The sequence below is a fragment of the Platichthys flesus genome, chromosome 12 (genome assembly GCF_949316205.1).
Source record: "Platichthys flesus chromosome 12, fPlaFle2.1, whole genome shotgun sequence".
NCBI classification, from domain to species: Eukaryota; Metazoa; Chordata; class Actinopteri; order Pleuronectiformes; family Pleuronectidae; genus Platichthys; species Platichthys flesus.
This window is the reverse complement of record NC_084956.1, coordinates 24,536,445-24,562,407: the sequence shown is the minus strand read 5'-3', so window position 1 is coordinate 24,562,407 and position 25,963 is coordinate 24,536,445. Positions and strand designations below refer to the sequence as shown.

Here is a 25,963-nt window from a genome sequence, read left to right as displayed (position 1 = left end):
ATGAGGTGCCCTCGTATCTGACTTTACTATCAGAGTACCTGAGTTGGCTTCAAGAAGTTCAGTTTCCTCTTCTCAGTGGAAGGCCATCCTGTGGCTCAGCCTGATTGCACAAATGAAGTGTCTTCTCAAAACCTTTCTGTACTGCACAGCAAATACATCAGTTCATGCTTGGTGCGGTAAAACATCAAATGATTTATACTGTTTGTGTGTGTTAAGCTTCGGTTTTTACTGCTATACAATAGACTGCTAGCTAACACTGAAGCCAGTTGCTCCAACCCTGATCGATCCTTAGCAGACTAAGGATTATTACATTATATTTTCACCGCAACATTTTTTATTTCTGTCAATGGCCTTTGCATGTGGCATTTTATACACCAATAATTTTGTTACGCAATTGAACCCTAAATGATGAAATTGGGAATGAAGTGGTGTCAGGTCTGTCAAATCAATAAATCAGCATATAAATTGTCACAACAGAAGGCTTTTGATTTGCGCTTGCGGATCTTGCCAATCTTAAACGAGCTATTGAGAGTTATGGCAAATCCAAAAGTAATATAGATTGTGCTGTTAAAATTAAGGTTTTTGTACACATGAGGATGACAAGGCTCTGAATGTGGCAATATTAGTGTGAAGAGAGTCTGCTTCCGGGTGGGAGATTGACCACCTGGTGACCTTGTGCAGTGACAACAACTTGGAGCTCAACGCTCTCAAAACAGTGGAGATGACTGTGGACCGCCCCATCAGTCTGTGTTACTCTTAAAGTTCTATCATACAAGCTACTGAAAAATTAGTTGAGTACTAACAAATCTGGATCCTGTTGCTTGGAATAATGGTTTGGTATTATTCTCTTCAGACACTATCTTTTCTATTGCTAAATAATATTCCATGAGAGAGAGAGAGAGAGAGAGAGAGAGAGAGAGAGAGAGAGAGAGAGAGAGAGAGAGAGAGAGAGAGAGAGAGAGAGAGAGAGAGAGAGAGAGAGAGAGAGAGAGAGAGAGAGAGAGAGAGAGAGAGAGAGAGAGAGAGAGAGAGAGAGAGAGAGAGAGAGAGAGAGAGAGAGAGAGAGAGAGAGAGAGAGAGAGAGAGAGAGAGAGAGAGAGAGAGAGAGAGAGAGAGAGACACTCTGGATAATGGGATTGAGAGATCGAGTGAGGAGAAGAGAGACGGAGTGAGAGACATAGTTGGGGTACGACTGACCTTAAGAAGGAAGGGTAGCACACACACTCACATAGAGAAGCAGTGCCAGGAGGCAGTGAGCCAGCTGACAGAGTGACTGTCGACCAGCAGCCATGACAGACACCGGTGAGTAGCTTCATATTTAACATCCATCTACTCTTTGTGTGTGTTTTATTTTTGCTTGATGCTATTCAATACGAGCTGTGGTTGTGTAATATCAGGCATCACACCATGGAACGTGGATATTTCAATGTGTGTATGAGAAAGATACATTGGCTTAAGTGTCCCTGCGACACTAAGCTCTGTGTCTCAGTGGCCAGTAACCATGCACTATTTAGCTTGAGATTGGAGGGATAAAAACTCAGTAGCCAGTGGTCGTCTTGCATTACACGCTGAAGACACACCCAGCCTCATCAGAAGCCGCTGCTGCTGAGTAACTGCTGATGTGAGGAATGCATCTTGCTTGAAGCATCATACATTTGACATACATACATACACACACACACACACACAAAATTTGACCCTCAAAACCATAGAAAGACAAGCAGAAACACACACACACACACACACACACACACAGGACATGGGTGTTAGATCCTGACCTCACAGGCTGTGTATTAGCCCGATAGCCCTTTCAACTCAGGCTATTTTCATTCGATTTACTGGGGATTAGCTGGGGTGATTACAACCTGCAGGTCTCACCTCCCTGTGCCTTTGATGTATGCATGCATTGTTTTGTAAATATGTTTGTTCAAGCAGTCCTATTAGCTTGGTCCTGAGTTTTATTCTTTGAACATCAAGCAATATCAATGGCCAAGAGCGACATTATGCTCCTGTATCTATCAATCAATCAATCAATCCAATTTTATTTGTATAGCCCATATTCTCAAATCCCAATTTGTCTCATAGGGCTTTAACATGGTGTGACATCCTCTGTCCTTAACCCTCAACAAGAGTAAGGAACTTAAACTAAACAAATTAAACTGATTAAAGAAAAGTTCCCACCATGTTGCTGAGGTTCAATGTGTGGCTGTTGGTGCTGCCATCACACACAGAGCAGGCTTAGTGTTGGTTGACACATGGGATATGACTTCTGCAAGGACCCCATTGGCTTTAGAACCCTCATGCAGTGTTGCACGAACATTGACTGGGACCCCTGATGTAGGAACACCGTGGTCGCATTCAAGGACCCCCAATGCAGGATGAGAAGGAACTTTGGTGGGGATGACCTACTCAGGGTCTGTCTGGGTGTCATTCACCAGGCTGAGCAGCTGACGCTTAGTTTGCCTGGGAAACTAAGGCTCTGGATGGCAGGATAACTGCTGGGAACGTGGTAATTTTGTTCAGGCTAGAGGTGGGAAAAGAGGCTTATCGCCACTGGGAATGTGAGTCTCAGTTGTCTTTGGTAGTTTGGAAGATCATCGTCTATATAACTTATGCTTCCATCTGAATGGCTCCAACCATTTTATTTGGGAGCAATAGCAAAGTGACTACCCCTTAAAGAGGACATTTAGCATTTTGATCGTGTGAGTAAGATTATTGGACAATGTGACCGAGTATATAGTGATAGACAAGTCAGAGTTAAAACAGGGTCTGAAGATGAACTGGCAATAAATACTGCCAGTATCGGGAACCACCTCAGCAGTCAGTTTAAGAAACTGAGCATTATGCAGAGCACAAGGTGCAGTTGCTGAATCACCTGGTTGATTCTTCTATTACATTCACTGGCTGAATCACAGCTCTGTGTGTGACCAGCCATGCCCCATCATACAAAGATGTGTTGCACGGCCAATTACAACCTTATGCTTTTAGGTATTACTTGGCAGAAACTCTGGCCATTTACTCTACCTAGTGTACATACATCTATTGTGATTTACTTCTTGGTATTTATAATTCTTCCAAGATTTAGAGTTTATATGTATGTATCGGGGGGGATAAGGAAGTCCTTTGAAGCTGACATGTTGCTGACCTTTACTGTCAATATTTTGTGGTCTTGTATGTTTGTGTTTGTTTCAGATTCTCTAAGTGAAGCACTAAAGGCTATCAGTGTGAGTACAGAGCTAATTGAAGAGGAGCTCAAGCCTCATTTGGACACGGTACTATCTTCTTTGCTGGAAAAGAGTAAGTCATGTCACAAGCACAGAGCACACACTTAGGTCACTTTTAGGGACATTACATAGACTTAAAGGGATAGTTTACCCAGAAATGAAAATTCACTCATTATCTACTCACCACTATGCCAATGGAGGGTTGGGTAAAGTGTTTGAGTCCACAAAACCCTTTAAGAGTCCCAGGTTTAAACAGTGTTAGAGCATAATCCAATACAAGTAACTGGTGTTCAAAGCTTCAGATGAAATAAAACAACAGAAAAAACACGACATGCCTCCATGCTGCTCGTGTGGTGTCAACCAAGTAACTGGGGGTTTCTTTTTCATAAGGTGTCCTTGTCTCTAGGGCGTTCATCTCTTCCAGTGTGCTCTCCTCCCTCTCGATTCCCTGGCTGCTGCATTGTGGGTCCGCTTGCAGTGAGAGACCTCACCACTGCCCGTACCCCATCTTCAATCCCTCTCTTGCCAGGGCACTGATGACCTGTATCGTCAGACCAGATACAGCACCGACAAGCTGCCTGGTGTGCGCTGCGTTTGCACTACAGTGGCCTGGGTGTCGCACCTGAGCACTTGTGCCACAGAGAGTGAACTGCACCTGCTGCTCAATATTGGTCAGAGGCATCTCTTCCACCAATAAAAGACGAAAAGTTAATTTTTTTCACTTATCGAGATATATTGATTTTGTGATATTGCGTCACATTTATAAACATATTGGCTTTTTTTCTTGAAGGGGATTGTGTTTTAATCAATGTATTTGCTAGCTCTGTATGACCCTGGGAGGAGAGACCTCAAGTTTCTGTGACTCCAACTTCGTCCCAGATAACAGCGACCAATGGTTTAGCTAGGGTGCACCTTACATCACTACTTCTACCAGGCCTTGAGGGAAGAACTGTCAGGACATTCTCATTATCGTTTGCGGCAGCAGTTATATAAGATAATGGGTGTGGAGCTGGTTGCGGTGATAAAGAGAGACCAGCGGTACCTCCACCAGAAGGTTGCTGATCATTTTGTTTTCCATTGCCCACAAGCGCCGGTGGTACTGCTGAGCTGCTGATGTTCCATTAAACAGTGTGATAAACACATATAGTAGGGATTTAGTTGGATACATGGTGAGTGTTCCCTTTATACATCATAGTACAATGGTACGTCCTACTATCACTATCACTGCAGCCCTCCACCAGTCGGGGCTTTATGGCAGATTGGCCCGACGGAAGCCTCTCCTCAGTGCAAGGCATATGAAAGCTGGATAGGGTTTGCCAAAAAACACATGAAGGACTCCCAGACTATGAGAAATAAGATTCTCTGGTCTGATGAGACCAAGATTGAACTTTTTGGCGTTACTTCTAAGCGGTATGTGTGGAGAAAAATGTCTACATTTCAGTTTTTTTCTGTCAAGATGAGGTGCTGAGTGCACATTAATGAGAAATTAAATGAGCTTTTTTGATTTTAGCAAATGGCTGTAATGAAACAGAGTGAAAAAAGTAAAGGGGTCTGAATACTTTCCGTACCCACTCTATGTTAGCTAGCCAGCCATTGTAAATCAGTTCATAATAATGCATTTAGTGGCATTTCACTTAAACCCCTCAGCCACAGCCGCCCCTGTGGCTGTGGTTGAGGGGTAGAGTGGTCCTCCTCCAACCTGAAGGTCGGCAGTTCGATCCCCAGTCTTCCCCATCTGCATGCCGAAGTGTCCTTGGGAGAGATGCTGAACCCCGAATTGCCCCTCTTAGAACAACAAAGTGCTGCTAATAGATGCACTGTATGAATGGGTGTGTGAATGTAAAAAACTGTACTGTAAAGAGCTTTGAGTGGTCATCAAGACTAGAAAAGCGCTATATAATTACAAAACCATTTACCAACGCTCAGCGATGGACTGGGACAATAATTCATGTCGCCATTTGACTCCTCTCCAGGCCACATTTCACGCAAAGCATCAGAACTTTTATTTTGTAGGCTAACTCTATTTGTTGATGTAACGTTTACCAGTCTAGTAAACAAGTAGGCGGCAGAGTAACTTCCTGCCCTCTGACATCTTTTCAGTGAAGTCGTCTTTGTCAAGTATTATGAGAATCTCCTTCTCTGTTGCCACAACAAAACTAGGCCAAAGGTAAATCTGACTAGCTACTGGCTTGTATGACAATACTATGAATGCCATTTGGCCCGCTCAGTAGATCAGACCTCATTGCCTCTATGCTGTTTAATCTAAACACTCTCTCGTTTTAGAACATAAGACAAGATGGAAAATATCCCTTGTATCTTCTACTGCACAAATGAATGCCTACAAAACTTTTTTATAGCCCATGTAGATCATAAACCTTGAAAAAAACATCTTGCAACAATAAAGAGCTTTTAGTCCAGAAAAGACACAGCTCCACTGTTTAGGTCAGTCTTGCCTGGTTCAATTGACGTATCACAGCAATGGACCAAACTATGTTTTTAGAGCTATGGGCACATTAAGGTCTAACCAGAGCTTCATACAAACCCTCTGATAGGGAAATGCATGTTATATGCGCCTTATTAAATTAAATGTTTTATTTGTACAGCTACAAATCATAATTGGCATTATCTCATGGCACTTTACATAGAACTAAAAAAGGATAGAGAAGTCAAACATTTTGCCGAATGTGGAGATAAAAAACTCCCTCATTGACTGGAAGAAACCTCAAGCAGAACCAGATTCAATGCGGGCAGCCATGTGCCTCGACCGGTTGGGGTGAGCAGGGCAAAATGGGGAAGAGAGGAGAGAGATAGATGGTAGGATAGGGGGAGAGAGAGGAGAGAGAGACCAGAAACAGCATCAGGGTTCAGCACTAACTTGTACCCATTGGTAGATTGTTTTGCAGCCCCAAAAAAGGAGGAATCCATCCAAACTCAAAATGATAACACACTGACAAAAAACCCATGACAAAAAGTGCATGATGGGAGTTCCCCCAGCAATCTAGTCTTATATCAGCCTTAATAAGGGATGGTTCAGGAACCTACCTGATCCAGCCCTTACTATAGGCTTTATCAAAAAGGAATGTTTTAAGTCTAATCTTAAATGTAGAGATGTTGTCTGCCTCTCGTACCGTGAATGGGAACTAGTTCCAATGTTGTCACAGTAAGACAACAATTTAATGTATTCTAAAAGTTCGAAGTAATTCGTTACTGCCATGTTTACTGTTGATGGTTACTGCTGAGGATGGTAGCATTTCTGTTGATGAAGCCCACCCGGTTAGCTCTCACTGAAGGATCAGCCGGTTACTGCTAGAGAACGGGAAGCTGGTCTTCAGTCAGGGCAGATAACTGATGAACAGACCAGCAGAGCAAACAATTTACCAGGCAGGTAATGTTGTGGAAAATCTGCTGGTAAATGGTCAACTCATCATTGACAAAGTTTTTCAAGAGCCTTCAATGTCTTATGCTGAAATATATATTGAAGCTTGGCAAGGAGAAATTCAGAATCCATTAATACAACAACTGTGCATGATGTCCTGTCATATTCTGAGGTCTGCTTTCCTGCTGTCACACTTTAAACCCCCTACAGATCATTGAATCTATGGGTCTGCTAGTTCCTACACAATCAAATGTATTTTCTAGTTGTGGAGACAGTTTTGCCTACTTATGCAGTCTCATAACTGTATTTCATTTCTGGCAGAAAGGTAGTAACCTGAGACAGGCAAAAGTGTAAGCTGGCAGAGTGCTGAGACAGAGTTCATCAGAGCCAATACGTGGTCAATTCTAAGGCGAAGTCCAAATATATAATCAAGCGACGAGTGGGGAGAAAGACCAGGGATCTTATACTGCATCAGGTGATTAGTCTAAATCAGCTGCAGGCGTGCCAGGAACCTGCAGAGGGAAACCAAGCTCATGCCAGAACTGCCATACAAACTCACACATACCAAACATGCCTAACCCTGCTGGCAGTAGTCTATTATATGCTGATGAATATTCTGAAAACGTTTTTTTCTTAAAAAATTGTTTTGTGTGTCTACAGAGAAAGATGCTGCTGTTGCGATTGTGAATAGTGGGATTCTACCCACATTTGCTCAGGCTTTACAAAGTAAAAGCAGCCTGTGCTGCCAGGTGGCTCTGGTGGTGGCAGAGATGGCCCGTGAAGGTACAGTAGGATGCTGCTACACTTATCAGTTGAAATATATTATTCACAGATCATGTTATTCATAAATGTATCTACTAGTTCTAGAAACCTCTTACCTCTGTCTGTATGTGGAATGAATATCCCGAGAACTATTCATCTGAGCGGTGTCACACTTGTCATGTGTATTATTTTGGTGCAGTGTCTAATTTGGTGTGATTTGGACTTGCAAATAAATTCAATATCAATAAAATTTGAAAATCCAGGCAAACTATACCATGCAATCATGGGTTGGGAATCATATCTTAACAAGAAGTCTGTGGAACAATTGAACATTGGACAATCTCCACCTGGCAGCCTGAGTGCCAAAACGGCCTCTTCAGCATTAATATATGTCCTGCCAGATCATTTTGATAGCTAAATGACTCGTGTCATTCACAGTTGTTGCAGGTGCTGATCTCTACATTTACAGAATCAAATTGTCTATACCAATACGAAGAATATTTTTGATTATATTTCCACAGACTGAAATCTTGAAGTTCTGTAGTATCATGGCACATTACAGTTGCATGTGGTAAAAGAGTGAATTTACTATCAAAGAAATAGAAGAGAAAATTGAAGAGGTAAAATATTCTCCTTTTGTGCGATGTAGCTGCAGTCAGGGAGTCGTGCATTGAGGCAGGCCTGGTGAAGGTACTGCTTCCTCATCTGAACGGCAACAACCAGGAGATGCTGCTGAACACTGGCAGAGCCATTGGACGCATCTGCTTTGACAACTGTGAGTTGGCAAATTGCTGATGATGAGAAGTGTGCTGATGAGGCAGAGTATTATCTATTGATGCTCATAGACAAGTCATCACCTGTAAATAGGTGAAATGTTAATGGTTTATATTCTTCAAATACAAAATAATTCATTACAACTCAATGAAATGTGTTAATTTGTATTCAATTACCATTGATGATGATTATTGTAAACAAGCAAAGCAATGAAACAAGACCATGAAGAATAATTCAAAGCTGATTTTTCTCTCACTGTGATCACTTCCATTGTCCCTCTCTATCCTCCCAACCAGCATACCAACAGGACTTGTTAGTCCAGAGTGGCGTAATACCCAGACTGGTGTCCATAATGAAGGAGTATTCAGACAATGACCCACTGGTTAACGTTTGCCTGCTGGCCCTTTGTAACCTGGCTGACATGGGTGATTATTTGGCATTTGTGTTTATTATAGTTGTTCATAATTAATTAAATCTAATTTGAGCCACATTCACAGCTACCACAATGCCCTTGAAAATCTTGGTCATCTGTCCAATGTTTAAGTGTTCTACATTTGCTCTCACAAGTTTCCTTCATGGCTCATTAAGCACAGACTCTAAATGCTTACACGTACAAACATATAGTAAGTACTGGCACATACTGTCTATCACTATTGTAGCAGCCCCACCATGCCTGTCTTTGTGTACAGCCGTGGCCAAAACTTTTGAGAATGGCACAAATCTTCATTTTCACAAAGTCTGCTGCCTCAGTTTTTATGATGGCAATTTACATATACTCCAGAATGTTATGAAGAGTGATCAGATGAATTGCAATTAATTGCGAAGTCCCTCTTTGCCATGAAAATTTACTTTATCTCCATTAACGTTATGGAAAACCATTTCCACTGCATTTCAGCCCCGCCACAAAAGGACCAGCTGACATCATGTCAATGATTCTCTTGTTAACACAGGGGAGAGTGTTGACCGGGACAAGTCTGGAGATCATGCTGTCATGCTGATTAAGACAGAATTGCAGACTGGAAGCTTTAAACTGAGGGTGGTGCTTGAAATCATTGTTCTTCCTTTGTTAACCATGGTTACCTGCAAGGAAACGCAGTCTTCATTGTTTTGCACAAAAAAGGCTTCTCAGGCAAGGATATTGCTGCAAGTAAGATTGCACCTAAATCTACCATTTATCGGATCATCAAAAACTTCAAGGAGAGCAGTACAATTATTGTGAAGAAGGCGTCAGTGAGGCAAAGACTTTGGGAGGATGGCCTGGTGTCAAGAAGGGCAGAAAAGAAGCCACTTCTCTCCAGGAAAAACATCAGGGACAGACTTATATTCTGCCAAAGGTACAGGGATTGGACTGCTGAGGGCTGGGGTAAAGTCGTTTTCTCTGATGAATCCCCTTTCAGATTGTTTGGGGCATCTGGACAAAAGCTTGTCCGGAGAAGAAAAGGTGAGTGTTACCATCAGTCGTGTGTCTTGCAAACAGCAAAGCATCCTGAGACCAATCATCTGTGGGGTTGGCCAAGGGAGTGGGCTCACTCACAATTTTGCCTAAGAACACCGCCATGAATAAAGAATGGTATCAAAACATTCTCCGAGGACAACTTCTCTCAACCATCCAAGAACAGTTTGGTGACAAACAATGCCTTTTCCAGCATGATGGAGCACCTTGCCATAAGGCAAAAGTGATAACTAAGTGGCTCGGGGAACAAAACATCAACATTTTGGGTCCATTGCCAGGAAACTCCCGAGACCTTAATACCACTGAGAACTTGTGGTCAATCCTAAAGAGGCGGGTGGACAAACAAAAACCCACAAATTCTGACAAACTCCAAGCATTGTTTATGCAATAATGAGCTGCCATCAGTCAGGATGTGGCCCAGAAGTTAATTGACAGCATGCCAGGGTGAATTGTAGAGGTCTTGAAAAAGAAGGGTCAACACTGCAAATATTGACTCTTTGCATAAACTCAATGTCATTGTCAATACAATATTTTGACACTTATGAAATGCCTGTAATTATACTTCAGTATACCATAGTAACATCCTACAAAAAGATCTAAATACACTGAAGCAACACACTTTCTGAAAACCAATACTTGTGTCATTCTCAAACTTTTGGCCACGGCTGTCCAGTGCCAAAAGAAATCAGTGGGGAGACAAATTGACAAATTCATTCTTCAATACTTCAGAAACTCAATTGATAATGGAAAATGTCTGTGAGCTCATGTTACAGAATTCACAGTAACAATGTTTTTTTTTTTAAGTGTCAAAATTATGTTATGTGTTAAACTAACAGTAGATGTCAGATGGTAGTCAGGATCATTAGTTACCTCCAATATTGTCTATAGTTACAGACCCTTGTGTTGCAGACTCCGCGAGGGAAGCCCTGTCAGAGCTGGACGTGGCAGATGTACTAAAATTTCAGTTGAAACGGGCACCTGACGCCGAACGCCGACATGTCATCCTTGAAATACTGGGTGCACTGAGCGAGAGTGGTAAGAGTGTTTAAGAGAGGAGGCAAGGTCAGGGGGGACTTACTGATGAAAATCAAGCATGACTTGATATTTCATGACGGACCAGTTTGGGAACCCATCCATTATATTTACTTATCCTGCCAGGGTTGATGTGGCGTTTGTGGGAGCAAACCCAAGCTGACATTGAGCAAGAGGCGGGGCACACCAAGAACTGGTCACCAGTGTATTGCTGGGCCAACATAATGAAAAAATAATAATTCACTGTCATTCCTATGATCAGTATAGAGTCTCCAATCAACCTCATCCCATTCTGCAATGTTTTTGGACTGTTAGAGGAAGCCAGAGTACTCAGAGAAAAGTGACGCAGAAACAGGGAGCACATGGCAATTCAAGACAGAAGCGCGCCTGACTGAGCCTGAATTTGCTAACCACGTGCTAGCCACCGCAAAAATATGCTGCCTTCATTGGGAAAATTGTATAATAACGTACTATTATGTTCTACATACAGTCTGAGAGAAGTAAAAACATTTTTTTGATTTTCCTTTTTTTTCTTTTTTCATTTTGTCCTATATTTATTTGAAGACAACATTTACTGACAGGAGTAAAACGTACCTGATTGTAATATACCAACAGATACACTTAAGCTGCAGTTTGCAGAGTCAGGAGTACCAGAGGCTCTATCAGAGATGATTCAGTGCCTGCAAGGAGGTTCTGACCCCCATGACCTCTGCAGCATCAAGATCGCCTCCAACCTAATAGTGTCTTTGCTTTTAGGAGGTGAGTGATGTACACAGCAGAAGAAAGAATGCAAAACACAGCCAAAGAAATTTTACTGCAACCGACACTAAATCTGCAGAATGAGCTATTGCATATGTGATATTGGGAATCTAAAATTCTGCAAATGTAATTTACTGTAACACTGGCTATCCTGTCCTGTCCTTTATAACTGCATCTCTATAATCCATCTAAATGCACCTTCAACTTAGAGTTTAGACTGACTACAGTCTTTATTCTTATTTGTCGTGTGTGTGTGTGTGTGTGTGTGTGTGTGTGTGTGTGTGTGTGTGTGTGTGTGTGTGTGTGTGTGTGTGTGTGTGTGTGTGTGTGTGTGTGTGTGTGTGTGTGTGTGTGTGTGTGTGTGTGTGTGTGTGTGTGTGTGTGTGTGTGTGTGTTAGATGAGTCTATGCAGAAGTGCTTTGGTGAGGGATCAGGTCTGGTATATCAGGATGTTCTGTCCTGGCTCCAGAGCTCCAACACTCAGCTGCAGCTGTCTGGGGCGTTGGCCATCGCCAACTTCGCCAGGAACGGTAAGATGTTTCTCAGCAAGTAGCAGTCTCTAAAGTCTATGTGTGTGGCGGGACTCAGTAAAAATGCCCCCTAAATACAGTCGGAAGCAAAACTATATAAAGGTTGGGGAGGGGATGGGAGGGAGGGAAAGTGAGAGGAGGGGGGTAGGGTTTGAGGGATGGATGTGAGAGCAGGGCTGGGGGAGACAGTAGAGGGGGTTACTGGATTGTGTCAAAGTTGATGCTGATGGTCCCCTTTGGTGTCCCCTCCAAGAATTGCTCTGAGAATTTCTTCTGTTTAACATGAACACACATGCCTTGGACTGACAACTAAAGCAAAGAACTGATTGTCTTTTTGCCTGTTGTTTTTCTGTCAGACAGTAACTGTGTGAAGATGCTGGACCTTGGGGTGGTTCCTCACATCCTGACCTTGTTGGAGCAACATGTTGACGAGGGAGATGTGTCTGTTCAGCATGCTGGACTGAGTGCGCTCAGGAACCTGGCTATTCCTGGTAAGGATTAAAGTGAAACAGTAGAGATATGGTTCCAGGAACTACATTTTACTATCTACTACTACTGCTACTACTACTACTAACGTACTTACTTAAACAATGTGACCTGTCTTTTAAAGGACAAAGTCAATATGAGCACCGACGTCTCACAATCAATCATATAATTAATCACAATTTATTTGCTAACTTTTAATAACTTTTGCGATGGATATTTGACCTGGTGAGACTTCTGATTCTTATGTTATAGGGGACATCAAAGGTGGAAAAGTTTGGACAGGATTTATCGTTGTCTCATTTGTTTATGAGACAAGGGGTGTGTAGACTTTTTATATCCACTGTATGTGAACTGAGTGAATAATAACATCCCAGGAGATAAGACACAAACACGTGCTGAAGGCCTCCTGGCCAAGCCAAGACCCAGACACTGGTGGTTGAAGGCCTCTTCGAGGTCTTGGTGATGGGAGACAAACCTAGTTAGATTTGTGGCTCCAATGTCATCTTAACAGTTTCACAAGCAGAAACAATATGCATAAGCAGAGATACTATTTAGTGTGGTATAATGTCACAATTTTCCATAACACTACTCTTGAGTATTTTACAATTGTGTGAGTTTGAGGGTATTAAGGGTAATATTATTAACGCATTTTCTTTATAAACAATAATGAGATGTGCCCTTTTTCTCACTTGAGGCTCTGCCCCCAAAGATGTCTGTGATCGTCCCTGTGGGTAGGCATATTGTATATCAAGGAGACTTGTAACCATAGTCTTAACCTAACCCCTAACCCTATACTATAAGCTTTATCAAAAAGGTAGGTCTTAAGCCCACTCTTAAAAGTACAGAGGATGTCTGCCTCCTAAACTGAAAGTTGGAGATGATTCCACAGGAGAGGAGCTTGATAGCTGAAAGCTCCGGCTCCTACCCTACTTTAGAGACTTTAGGGACAATAAGTAAGCCTGAATTCTGGTAGCTCAGTGCTCTAGTGGGTTGATATGATACTATCAGCTCTTTAAGATATGATGGTGCCGTATTAGTAAGGGCTTGGTAGATGAGGAGGAGACTTTGTGCTTTTTTTTTCTTGGTTCTTGTCAGGACACGTGCTGCAGCATTTGGACAAGCTGCAGAGTCTTTACCGACTTACTGCTGGAGCCTGATAATAAGGAATTACAATAATGAAGTCTGGATGTAACAAATGCGTGGACTAGTGTTTATGAATCTTATTGAGAAAGGACATGTCAAATTTTTCAGATGATACGTTAGTGGGAGAAGGCGGTCTTAGAAATAAGTTTTAGATGAGAATTACATGACAAATCGAGGATTAAAGATGACTCCTAAATTCCTGACGTTTTCACTAGAAGCAAGGGCAATGTCAGCCAGCGCAGCTATATCATTAGATTATATATCTCTAAGATGTATCGGGCCAAGTATTACAACCTCTGTTTTATCTGAGTTTAACAAGAGACAATTGTGGTTTATCCACGTTTTAATGTCCTTGAAACATGCTTGGAGTTTAGTTAGTTGATTACATTGTTCAGGTTTTATTGAAAGATATAACTGGATGTCCTCTGCATAACATTAAGAATTGAGTTTGTCCTGATAATGTTTTCTAATGGAGCATATATAAGGTGAATAACATTTGGCTGAGGATCCCTGTGATTTTATACCAAGATTATTCACTTCAACTCTGTGGTTGCAAAGGTATACTCTATTAATTTCAGTCGTGTCATATTTTAGCTTGGGTCTGAGAAATTAACCTAGTAATGAAGTGGTTAAATAGTGTTAATAAATTCTCAGAGTGAAATTATATTTAAAATTACCTAATTGTGTTTTGGCCTTATAAACAATAAAAGCCATACATGCAAACACTCAACACTGGAAACAAGTGCATCACTATTTCATCTGTGTCTTTCAGCCAGTAACAAGGTGCGAATGCTTGAGGATGGGGTTACTGAGAGAATAAAGACCCTGCTACGCTCAGACATGCCGCCTGTTCAGTTCAAACTGCTGGGTACACTACGCATGATGGTGGATGGACAAGGTGAGTTTAACTGTTTAAAAGTATGTATGAAACTCATGGCATTCAGTAGATCGTAGTAGAATCTAAGACACACCTTGACTCTGCCCCCCTTAGTTTTAACACTAAAATGTCAATTGAGGGCACGTCTGATGGCACATTTCCACAATTAAATAAACATTATTAAAATAAAAAGCAGGTCAAATATCACCACATACAAATACTGAGATAATTATAAAAACAAAAACAAGTGTCATTAGATAGCACATCGCTGTGTACCGTTTGCAATTATGGATAAGGGGCACCAACAAATCAATGGAGTTTCATTAATAATCAGTCTGAAATCATTAAGTCATTAATTCACTCATTTCTCTATTCCTAAAGGACACACAATGCAGCAAGAAATATAACTAGGCAAACGTTGTAGCACTAACGGGCCCGAGCACAAGCGATTTCAAGTCTGTTGCGGTCGATGAAGAGAGAGCAATCAATGACCAAGTGCACGTCTCCTCGTTGCATGCGTTTTGCGCACTACTGCAAGGATAAACGCTTCACTTCCTGTAGCCAGCAGGTGGCGCTGTGATCAAGTCATGCTTTCTTTGTAGATTTCATCAGGTCGCGACTCTTGTCTTACATGTCTATTGTGGACTTGATTGGACCAAATCTGTCAGAGATACAGAAGCTTGTGTTTTGATGGCGTGTAATCAAACTTTGACGCCGTGTGATGAAATCAAATATACCGAGTCAGTTTATATCTCCATCTTGTTTAGGTGAAATTCCCAGAAGTTGAAGTTGATCTGATGAAAGCCCTATGACAAGTTCATAAGAGTAAAATTGTAGAAAATGGCCAAAATGGCTATCAAATCCAAAATGGCGGGCTTCCTGTTTGGTCTAGCATATCTATCCAAGAGACTTATTTCTTTGTCATGAAAAGACACATGTCCCTATCAATTTTTGTAGATGTCAGCCAATCGTAGTGCTGGGGCTGCCCTTTAGGTGGCGCTAGTCAGTTCATCTGCCACACTCATTTCTTAAAACCATCTGAATGTCTGCGGGGGGGGCTGTTGTCACACAAATGTAGTTTGAGGGAGATAGACTCACGAACACGGTAGTTACATCGATTTTGTGTGTCACGCGAGTGTTTTGATGGCGAGTAATCAAACTTTGACACCACGCCACGATCACATGGTGTGACGAAAAGTTGAAATCCGAGCAAGTTTAGATCTCCATCTTGTTGTGATGACACTCAACTAAATTTTAAGTTGATCTGATGAAAGCTCTAAGACAAGTATGTCAAAGTAAAAATGGGGAATATGGCCAAAATGGCCACTAAATCCAAAATGCCGTGCTTCCTATTGTGTTTTTTGTAATGCTCTTTGAGTCTTTGTTGTATGCCTGGTCACGATGAACCTGTGTTCCGATTTTGGTGAAGAGCGGTCATGTGGAAACCTTGGGGCTGTGTTCCAGGAGGCGCTGTTGAGCCATTTTGCCACGCCCATTTCCAACTAATCCAGAATACGTACATTTCACCACTTTCAAATTTTCTGCAAAATTGAAAAGATTTTTCAGCACGTTGAAGAAGCCCATTCACTAGGCCTAGAATAATCCTAACAATTTCAATAGGGCCCTAAAAATATGAGACTTATTCACTAATGTCTTAGAGGAAGGGAACATTTACAAGGATGTTTATTCAGGGAGTATGCAAAATGGAATAAATTAACCATCTTGATTTATAGCAATGGAATTGAAAGGTTGTAATTTGGGTGATGGTGGAAGACAATATGTTAAAACGGGTACGAACATCATGTTGTGAACAGATTATTTACCAACAGATGATATCATTTGTTCTCAGCTGTGAGGCCTCTTCTGCAGGCATATTTAAACAGTGGTAATGATGTCATTTAAAAAGATACACAAAAAGAGTAATTACTGCGGTATTCTGTTGTCAGCTGCCTATTGATTTGGCTTAAAGAAAATTTTATATTGCTCAAGGAAGTAACTTAAACGCACATACTAGAAAGTAATTCAACCCAAAAACTTGAAAGAGGATAAGCTGTGAAGAAAATACATTATATTAAATATAGGTTAAAGTTAAGTGAAAGTGAGACAGTAATGAAGTAATGATTTGGTATTGTTTGATTGTGTAACCTAATGTTTAAAGACCAAGGTTGCATATTCTATCTCCAACTTGACGAATCAACATAAAGCATAAGGCAGACTGTGAATTTGATTAAAATTGAATTCCAACTCAGTGTAATAAACTTTGATACATAGACAAACATTACTAACTATCATTAATAAATTCACGCAGCTATATGATAAATGAAATATAATAACATAGCTGTATTGTATTTATATGGTAAATGTATAGTTGCATGTAAGATGAATATATAAAATCTTTAAATTCTCAATCAAGCTTGCATACATCAAGTGTTTCAATTCTACAGGAAGCTTATCAAATATCCTAAAATAAATTAGAAAACAATATTAAACAATTAACAATGTTTGAATATTATTCTCAAATTGCTTCCGACATTTAATTCAATGAGCTAGTTTTCAGTTTAGAGTGAAATTTTGTTTTTATGGTCTTTATCTGTGATATCTTCAGAAAGGGAGGCACTTCACTCTCTCTGAGAAGGGGGAGGCAGAGGAACTGAAGTTAATGACCTGCTTTGGCCATTTCTATCTGAACAATACAGACTGCCAGTCATGTGGCTGTTTTTTTTTTATTAAAGGCAGTTACTTTGAATAAAAAGCTTACTTTTGGTTTCCTTTCTGAAATGGAGGTTTTATGGTAAAGAGATGAGATGGAGGTCGACCTGCAGGTCATAGGCTGGCTTTCCACATCTTGGTTCAGTGAACCCTGAAGCCAGGCCAGGAATGTCAATTCCCAAACTAGAAAGCACGTCATTTGATGTAATCACAGTTACCATCAAAGATATACAGTATATGTTATGTAATTTTGATTAGAATATGAACCAAATGATGTATTAATTATAAATCAAGTTGAGGGTGTCTCCCCTTTTTCGGTTGTCTCTTCTTAACCTGTGCATCCATGACAAAGATCAGTCAGGTGTGCATTGTTTGATAAACTAATAAATGAAGTAGTTTTGGATGTTTTCAAATGTCTTGTTTTTTTTGTTGAAGGTGTCCAAGTTCCTAGAAGGAACAGTTTGATTTATTATCATCTTCTGGAGCACCATCCTCATAAAAAAAATGTTCTATTAAGGATAAAGTGAACTTCATGCACCTCTCTCATATTCTCAGTGTAATGTGCATTGGAACATCAGGGGGCTGTTTGTTTGACTTTTTGCCCTGAACAACTCAGAGGCATCTGGGTGATATTTCCTTATTTTGTTGTGATTCTCTGAAAAGTATTTCCCATTACTCTGCTGTGCTGCATGTGTCAGATGAGGCAGCCTTGGTGCTGGGGAGAGATGCTGTACTGCTGGCTCGGGTCATGGAATGGTGTGAAGCCAAAGATCATGCAGGAGTCCGAGGAGAAGCCAGCCGCCTGTTAGCTGCCCTCATCAGACACAGCCGCAGTCCTGTGAGTCGTGCAATCAGAAAGATAGCACAATGTATCTTTAAATACATCATTAAATCATGAATTGAAAATGTGATGGCAGAATATGTATTTGCACAAACACGACACACTTTCACTTTCTTTAATTAACTGATTTCCTCTCTCTGACAGGAAGTTGTTCATGCTGTAGCCAAGGCAGATGGGGTTCGGCACCTTACTTCCATGGCAACGAGTGAGCATGTCATCATGCAGAATGAGGCCCTGGTTGCCCTGGCAATAGCATCTGCCATTGACCTAGGTAAAGCAATTTAAGTAACTATGCAATCAATAGCTCTTGCATCTCAGAATCACAGAGGAGCGGAAAAATGTCTGTGCTTTCAAAGTTGCCTTGAATGCATGCATGTAAATGCACATGTTGTGTTGAACTGCAGCTGTTCGTTACTGTATTCAGTTCTGGTTCTCAATGGTTGGTTCAAACCTACATTAATGGCTCAGTGCTTACACTGTGTGTATTGTTTTATAACACATTGCTGCAATGTCCCTGTATTTATATGAAAGGCAAAGCAACATAAAGACATAAGGCCTTTCATTTTTTTAATAACTGGAATGGCACTCAGTAGAGTGCATATCTCCCCTAAAGCCCAACAGTCCCCTTACATCAAATCAAGCCACTAAAAATTGAACACATTCAAAGATATTGACCCCCTAAACATGCCTGACGTCAATATCCAAAGATTATATCCTGGGAAATCTGTGAAAATGTCAAAAAAGAAAGATGCTGAGACTGTGTTAAAGAAAGTGAAGAAAAATGCCTGGATCCACCTCTTTGTTTAGATCTGGGCCAAAGTTTTATTATTTTGTCTTGGCACATTTTGGGGGGAAATCGCTTCAGTAATGTATCCTGCTGACAATCAAAGCAGCCAACCAACAAAAGGGTTGAAAACTGCCCGGTGGAGGTTATAATAACTCAGTTGTGTGTGTTTGTGTATGGGTTTGTTTGATTACTGCAGAGTTTATGAAGGATCGATTATGGGAGGCAGAGCTGTTGCCCCTGCTTAAGAAGATGTTGGAGGATCCTGAAGGGGCGGTCGAAGTTAAGTTCAGTGCTTTAGGTCTCATCTGCAGCCTGGCTAACTCAAGTATGTGTTTGATTTTATAACACATTCACATAAATCCTTTTGCACTGCAATTGTCTGTCAATGTTTTAGCAAAACTGAAAATGAGAAAGCCACTCGAATAAGATCACAGCCTAAACAACTAAAACATTTGAAAATGTTCTCAACACTTAGATTAATGCTAACACAATGGTTCAGATAGTACTATGGGCGTAAACAGAGCTTAACTGCCTACTTTCCTCTGTAATGTCAACCCATCTCACGCTTGACTTTCTTCTTCTTTCTCTGTTTGTCTGCTCTAGGTGCGATGAAGGAGGAGTTGAAGTCTGTGAATATGAAGGAAAGCCTAACTAAACTGACAAATCATAGCAGCAGTAAACTTGCCTCACAAGCCAGTTCCCTAGTGGCTATTCTCAGTGACACCAGCTAAACCAGCACATTAAAGAATAAAAGGGTCGCATCTGCTGTACGGATTTATCCTGTTATTCAATGACATACTGTAAATCAACAGAGCTTTTTGCAGAAGTTTTGCTAACTATTAATTTGGCTATGGCTTTGGCCTCCTGGTAATCACGTGTCCTCACTAGTAGCCCTCTGAGGCTGCCATGTTCACAGGAGGAATAATCAACATATTCCAGTTCTTAAACTCTAAACAAACGCAGGCTCAATGAGGTCATTAATACCAAAGTTGTTAATTCAATCAGGGGCATAAATGTACTCTGTGAATTTCCCAGTAACCTGTTCCTCATCATTACCATTTCCTGTAAACAAATGTACAGTAAATTTTGCATTGGTGGTGGCAGTAGACAAAAGGTCATGCAATCTACAGCGATTCACATTTTGCAGGCTATTAGTAGAACGTTTTTCTTGTCATATGACTAAAAGATTATGATAAATGGAAAAAGATGATGGTTCTCACCAGGAAGGTCAAAACCGCTAACGGAATCATTCTAGCAATTTGGCCTGCAGTTGTCATGATACCTTGATTTGAACCAATGTGGTGGAGGGATGGGACTGGATGGACTGGCATCACCTGCTTTGGCTTTGCTGGTATAGGTCAATAACACTAATAATAATAATAAAATTTGCAATGGTTTAAAACTTCCAAGCATTTATCAAATTTTAAATTGTGGTATAGTAAAGGTTTAGCCCATAGACTAGACTGTGGATGAAGACTGCAGAGTGATACCAATGGGGAAGTACCTGAAATGTGTAAGCTTACGCATTACCAGTAGAGGGCGACTCTACTGGTTGCTAAAATAAGTCACTTCTCACTTGATATTTAACATCAGTAAACCTAAGAGGTTTATGAACCTAATTTCTTGTTTCAAGTCCTCTCCAATACAACATGATATTCATTATTTAAACTGGTTCTTTTAGAATGAAATAGAAGATATAGCGTGTATACAGCCAGTACAAGGTCAGACAGCAAGCGCAGTCCAATGGGTGCAGGTTGTAGATTGACGTGCAGTGTCTTCAGCTCTCAATCAGGCTCCACCCCCTGTTCCTCTAAATATGGTTACATATAGTTTCAAAAAACAAAGATTTGCTGGAGAAAATGCCAAACTCAACTTCAAAACAGTAGTTCACAAACCGATGGCTGCGTCACGTTGGGTTGCCACTTGGCTGAAGTATATCACAAAAAATATCTCTTACAAGATTCAGTAATTTACTTACTAAAAAATATGAAAAAAGAAACAGAAAGCTCTTTGTTTTTTTGCCGCATTTATACTGTTCATTCAGAGCGTTCATCTACATCTCAAGGCCTATTGCAATGGATGGAGTTGAAATAATGTGAGGGTGGGTGTTTTTTCATCACATAAGGAACTTTAAAGTAGCAATACTGTTGAACAATTCCTATATATATTGTTTGACTTAACATATTTAGACTGTGTCATTTTTATTTCATTGACTCGAGTTACCAATAATATCACTGGATAAACTATGTATAAAAGTGCTTTTAGAGTGCCGTGGGCTTTAACAAGAGGCAATTTTGACAGGCCAGACTGATCAAGATTACCAAAGACTTTCATCGAAGCACTTAAAACTCACAGTGCAGAAGGTAAATCACTTCCGACATCCTGAGGAGTAGAGTAAAAAAAAAACCATTAATAACAAGCAATAAATCTACCGGGTATGTTCTACTGTAGTCCTTGAACCTTTTTGGTAAATTGGATATCCAACACTCTGTTTTATTGAACAGATTTATTACTTAATTCAAGCTCTTCTTCTATAGCGAAGCTATAGTGTTGTCTCCAAGTTTTAATTCTCTTTTGATAAAAGCGTCAGTCAAATATGTCAATTTAAATAGATGTTTTCTATCTCAAAGGGTCCTGAGCTCATCCGATACAACTTTTACTGTACATAGGTTGAGGATGTCTATATGAAAGCTTGAATCATGTAACTGTAAACATGACATGAAAAGTCATAAGTTATCTGCCCTTATTAAGTGAGAAGACAGATAGGAAAATCCAGTATGCTGGATGTAATTATGTTGATTATGTGAATAATATCTACATGGAGTATTTGTGCAATGACAAGAATATCAATTAAAGGTTTTAACACACCAGAATGTAGTAATATATATTATGTTTGAATACATTGCAATGAATGGATACACTACATATTTCCATGGGTTTCATTTTGATTTGTACATTTCTTTAATCAGGTTAGAGGCTATACAATATTCACTGCTACATGTAACAGTAGAACCACCATCTCAGTCCAAAGAAAATGCGTCATTCCTCAAAATTTACCATAACTAGACCTAAACACTGAATAAAGTTACTCTATGTACAAGAGATCCAACAAAAAAATATAGCTAGCTGCTGTGCAGACAGGTAAAATGGACCAGTCATGTCTCATCCATGACAGGTCTGTTTTTAAATCAGTAATAATAAGGTTTAGCTGTGGTGTTTCAATTTTTTCGAAGCTGAATGATGAAAAGTAGCCAAAATTATGATATATGTTTTGGTTCTGGTTACAGATGCAACAGAGCACAAAAAGGACAACTAAACACTGCTTTTCTGTCTGATTTGGCCTTAATATTTTATTTAACTTCATTCTCCAAGCAGGTAGTAGCCTAAAAAATCAACAAGTATGAAGTGTCAGCTGCACAGTCAACAGGGGAAAAAATATGCCACGGACCCAATAACTGAGAAGCTGAACAGAGAGATAATGTGATACAACCAAACAGTGTTAGGCTGCAGTAGACATATATGTTATGGCCCACAGCAACTATAATGGGGGAAATCAACTTTTACATTTGTTAAGGGAATCCTAGAGAAGCACAATGTGAAGAAATCACACCCAAACTTAATTATACATAGAGTATAGAATAATTATAGTACAGTATCTGAACAACAGTGCCCAAATATTTTCAGTATGTATTGTTCGTTTACTCATAAAGAATGGCTAAGAATGTGTTCTATACAGAACGAAGTGAAAATTATGTCAATTAACATATAAGGCAAGAGGTTTACTGTAATGTTTTGTGTAAAATCTTTATTGAGATGTATTCTGTATATATAAGGAGATGTCATATATTTGAGAATTTTTTTTAATTTTTTTTTAGGAAAGGGGATTTTGTCAGTTTCAGAGCTTCGTTATTGGCAAAGCAGAATAAAGTTCAGCAATGCCTTCCCCAAAATGGTATGTTTTCTTCCATTCTAAAATCTCTATTTACAGATTTAAATAAGTTTCCCTCTCACTCGAACTGATGCTGATTAGTTTAAACAGAATTAAAAAAAATCTCCAGTGCTATTTAGAGGTGTTAATCAATATTCCGATTTTATTATTTCGGTGAACGTTTAAGGGGAATTTTTAAGGTTTAGGAATCTGAATGGGAGGATTGAGTCCTCACAAGTAAAACAGCTGAGCGTACTGTGCAGCATATTATACCAACTGATCATAATTCATAGCCCTACTTCGTTTTCTCAATAAAAATAATAACCAGAATGATTTTTACAACCTATTGTTATTCCAGCATGTGTTGGTAAAGTTAGTTGAAAGTTTTTTCATGTGTGGCAACAAAATGTATAAAACATACAACTGAACGGTAAAGATTAGATTAGAAATATAAGAATTGAAATAATTAGAAAAAAAGGGAGACTTTATTAATGGTTCTTTTAAATATTTGTTTTACTTTCACAAACCGCTCATCTTCTTAAGGAAGTCTTTGACACTGTTGGACAATGTATTCTGTCATTGATAAATACCTGTTTCCTCTCTGGATGTGTCCCAGCTGCCTTTAAACATGCTGTTGAGCAGCCCTTGTTAAAGAAAAAATAAATCTCGATCCGTCTTAACCCTAACCCATTTCTAAACTGCCTTTTTTGTCCAAAGTCCTAGAGAAGGTAGTTCACAGACATCTTCAACCTGTCACTGCTCCAGTCTGTTGGCCCCGCATGTTTTAAGAAGACCATAATTGTCCCTGTTCCCAAGAAAACTAAAATCCTCTGCCTGAACGACTACCGCCCAGTAGCACTCACTTCCATCATCATGAAGGGCCTTGAGCAGCTGGTCACACCATTCATCACCTCCTCCCTCCCTGACTCTCTGGACCCTCTTCAGTTCGCCTACAGGCCAAATCAGTAGGTTCTACATGGAATTGTTCCAGAGGCAAGACCCCCTCCGAGCGCCCCACCCCCATCCTCCTTTGATGTGTGCAGTAGGATGATGTGCGCTGCAGGATGAAGTGCGCCGCAGGACGATGTGCGCCGTAGAACGATGTGCGCTGCACGATGCTTTGCGCGCAAGACAATGTGCACCGATGTGCGGCGCAGGATGATGTGCGCTGCAGGATGATGTGAACCGCAGGACAATGTGCACCGCAGGTTCACATTGCGGCGCACATCGGCGATAGGATAGGATCAGGATAGGATGATGTGCTGCAGGATGATGTGCGCTGCAGGATGATGTGCGCTGCTGGATGATGTGCACGGTGATGTGCGGTGATGATGAAATGCACTCCGCAGGACGATGGATGAAGTTCACGGCTCGATGATGTGCACTGCAGGATGATGTGCGCTGCATGATGATGTGCGCTGCATGATGATGTGCGCTGCATGATGATGTGCGCTGCATGATGATGTGCGCTGCAGGATGATGTGCGCTGCATGATGATGTGCGCCGATGTGCGCCGCAGGATGATGTGCGCCGCAGGATGATGTGCGCCGAAGGGCCGCAGGATGATGTGCGCTGCAGGATGATTTGAGCCGAAGGATGAAGTGCGCTGCACAATGATGTGCGCGCAAGACAATGTGGACCGATGTGCGCTGCAGGATGATGTGCACCGCAGGACAATGTGCACCGCAGGTTCATCCGCCACAGGACCATCTGCGATGTGTGCCGCAAGAGGGCGCACATTGGCGATAGGATCAGGATAGGATGATGTGCTGCAGGAGGATGTGCTGCAGGATGATGTGCGCCGCAGGATGATGTGCTCCAGTGTTAATTTCGTTGACGAAGACTATGACAAAATATTTTCGTTAACAACCTTTTTTCCATGACGAAGACGAGACGAAGACGAAACGAAAACGAATCTTTGAAAATAAAAACTATGACGAAATCTATTTTAATTTTCGTTGACGAGACGAGACGAAAATGTTGGTTGTTGACTAAGTCACAATAATTTTTAAAACATCATCGTATCAGGCTGTCATGAAGTATCAGGAGCGGGCGAGTGAGTGTGTCTGTGTGTGTCTGTGTATGTGTGTGTGTGCGCCCCAGATAGCGCTCTGGTCCGTAGCTCCGCCCCCCGCCTCGTGCACTCGCTCAGAGAGACACAGTGAAAGCAGAGGGCGTTCTCTATGAGCAACCTCTCAGTGACCGACTGCTTCTTAACTATGAAAACAGTGAAAACACAAAGTTTCTCTGGTCTCAGCTGCTCAGAGATCAGCGCCTCAGCTTCTTGACCAGAGCAGAAGCTGCAGTTGGTTTGTACCGATGTTCAGTTTCTGTGTCCGCCTCCAGTCTGACCTGCTCTCCCTTTTTGTTTTCACATTTAAAATTAAATACATATTTTTAAGCTATTAGGCTCCAGCTATATGTTTTTATAGAAAAGGAGTTTAATGTGGCTATTAAATGTGACTAAAACTAGACTAAAATGGAATTAGTTTTTGTTAACAAAAAATGACTAAAAAGTGACTGAAACTAATATACATTTTCGTCAAAAGACTAAGACTAAATCAAAAATAGCTGCCAAAATTAACACTGATGTGCTCTGCTGGATGATGTGCACTGTGATGTGCGGTGATGATGAAATGCGTGCGCAGGACAATGGATGAAGTTCACGGCACGATGATGTGCACCGCAGGATGATGTGCGCTGGACTTCATACATCATCCTGCTGCGCACATCCTCCTGGGGCTCACATCATCCTGGGGCTCACATCATCCTGGGGGGCACATCGGCGCACATCGTCTTATGGCGCACATCATCTAGCAGCGCACATCATCCTGCGGCACACATCATCCTGCGGCCCTTCTGTGCACATCATCCTGCAGCGCACATCATCCTGCGGCGCACATCATCGTGGGGCGCACATCATCCTGCGGCACATATCATCATCACCACACTTCATCATGCAGCTCTTCCTTTGATGTGCGCCGCAGGATGATGTGCACCGCACGATGATGTTCGCCATAGAATGATGTGCACCGCAGGACGATGTTAGCCATAGAAGAAGTGTGCTGCACGATGATGTGCAGCACACTTTTTTTGGTATATGTACTTTTACCACTACCAACACAATGTTATGGGTGGGCGAGCTGCCTGTGGCAAGATGTCCGCCATGTGGGGACGTTTCGACTCGCGGATGAGACATCTAGCCTTTATATATATATATTTCTATGGGCCAGATTACTTTTTTTTTTTTTTAAGTGCTCTTGCCGCCCTCCAGGTGACATG

The 25,963-nt window shown here is 41.1% G+C and overlaps 1 protein-coding gene across 1 annotated transcript; it reads left to right on the top strand.

Annotated features, from left to right (window-relative positions):
• Positions 1–1,096: 1,096 nt before the first annotated feature.
• On the top strand, positions 1,097–19,519 carry si:dkey-191g9.5 (rap1 GTPase-GDP dissociation stimulator 1-B). The gene is made up of 14 exons (XM_062401593.1): positions 1,097–1,302; positions 3,193–3,297; positions 7,261–7,383; positions 8,012–8,137; positions 8,433–8,561; positions 10,499–10,624; positions 11,237–11,380; positions 11,779–11,910; positions 12,267–12,401; positions 14,312–14,437; positions 17,824–17,963; positions 18,111–18,237; positions 18,950–19,078; positions 19,357–19,519. The coding sequence occupies exons 1-14, from the start codon at positions 1,290–1,292 to the stop codon at positions 19,482–19,484; spliced, it is 1,683 nt and encodes a 560-aa protein (XP_062257577.1). The 5' UTR covers positions 1,097–1,289; the 3' UTR covers positions 19,485–19,519.
• The last annotated feature ends 6,444 nt before the right edge of the window (positions 19,520–25,963 follow it).

What these genes read in the sequence shown, in the direction of transcription:
- si:dkey-191g9.5 (XM_062401593.1), top strand. An exon ending in CAGGAACCTGGCTATTCCTG is followed by an intron (nt 12,402 to 14,311) that starts GTAAGGATTAAA and finishes TGTGTCTTTCAG; the next exon opens with CCAGTAACAAGGTGCGAATG. An exon ending in CTGCAGCCTGGCTAACTCAA is followed by an intron (nt 19,079 to 19,356) that starts GTATGTGTTTGA and finishes TGTCTGCTCTAG; the next exon opens with GTGCGATGAAGGAGGAGTTG.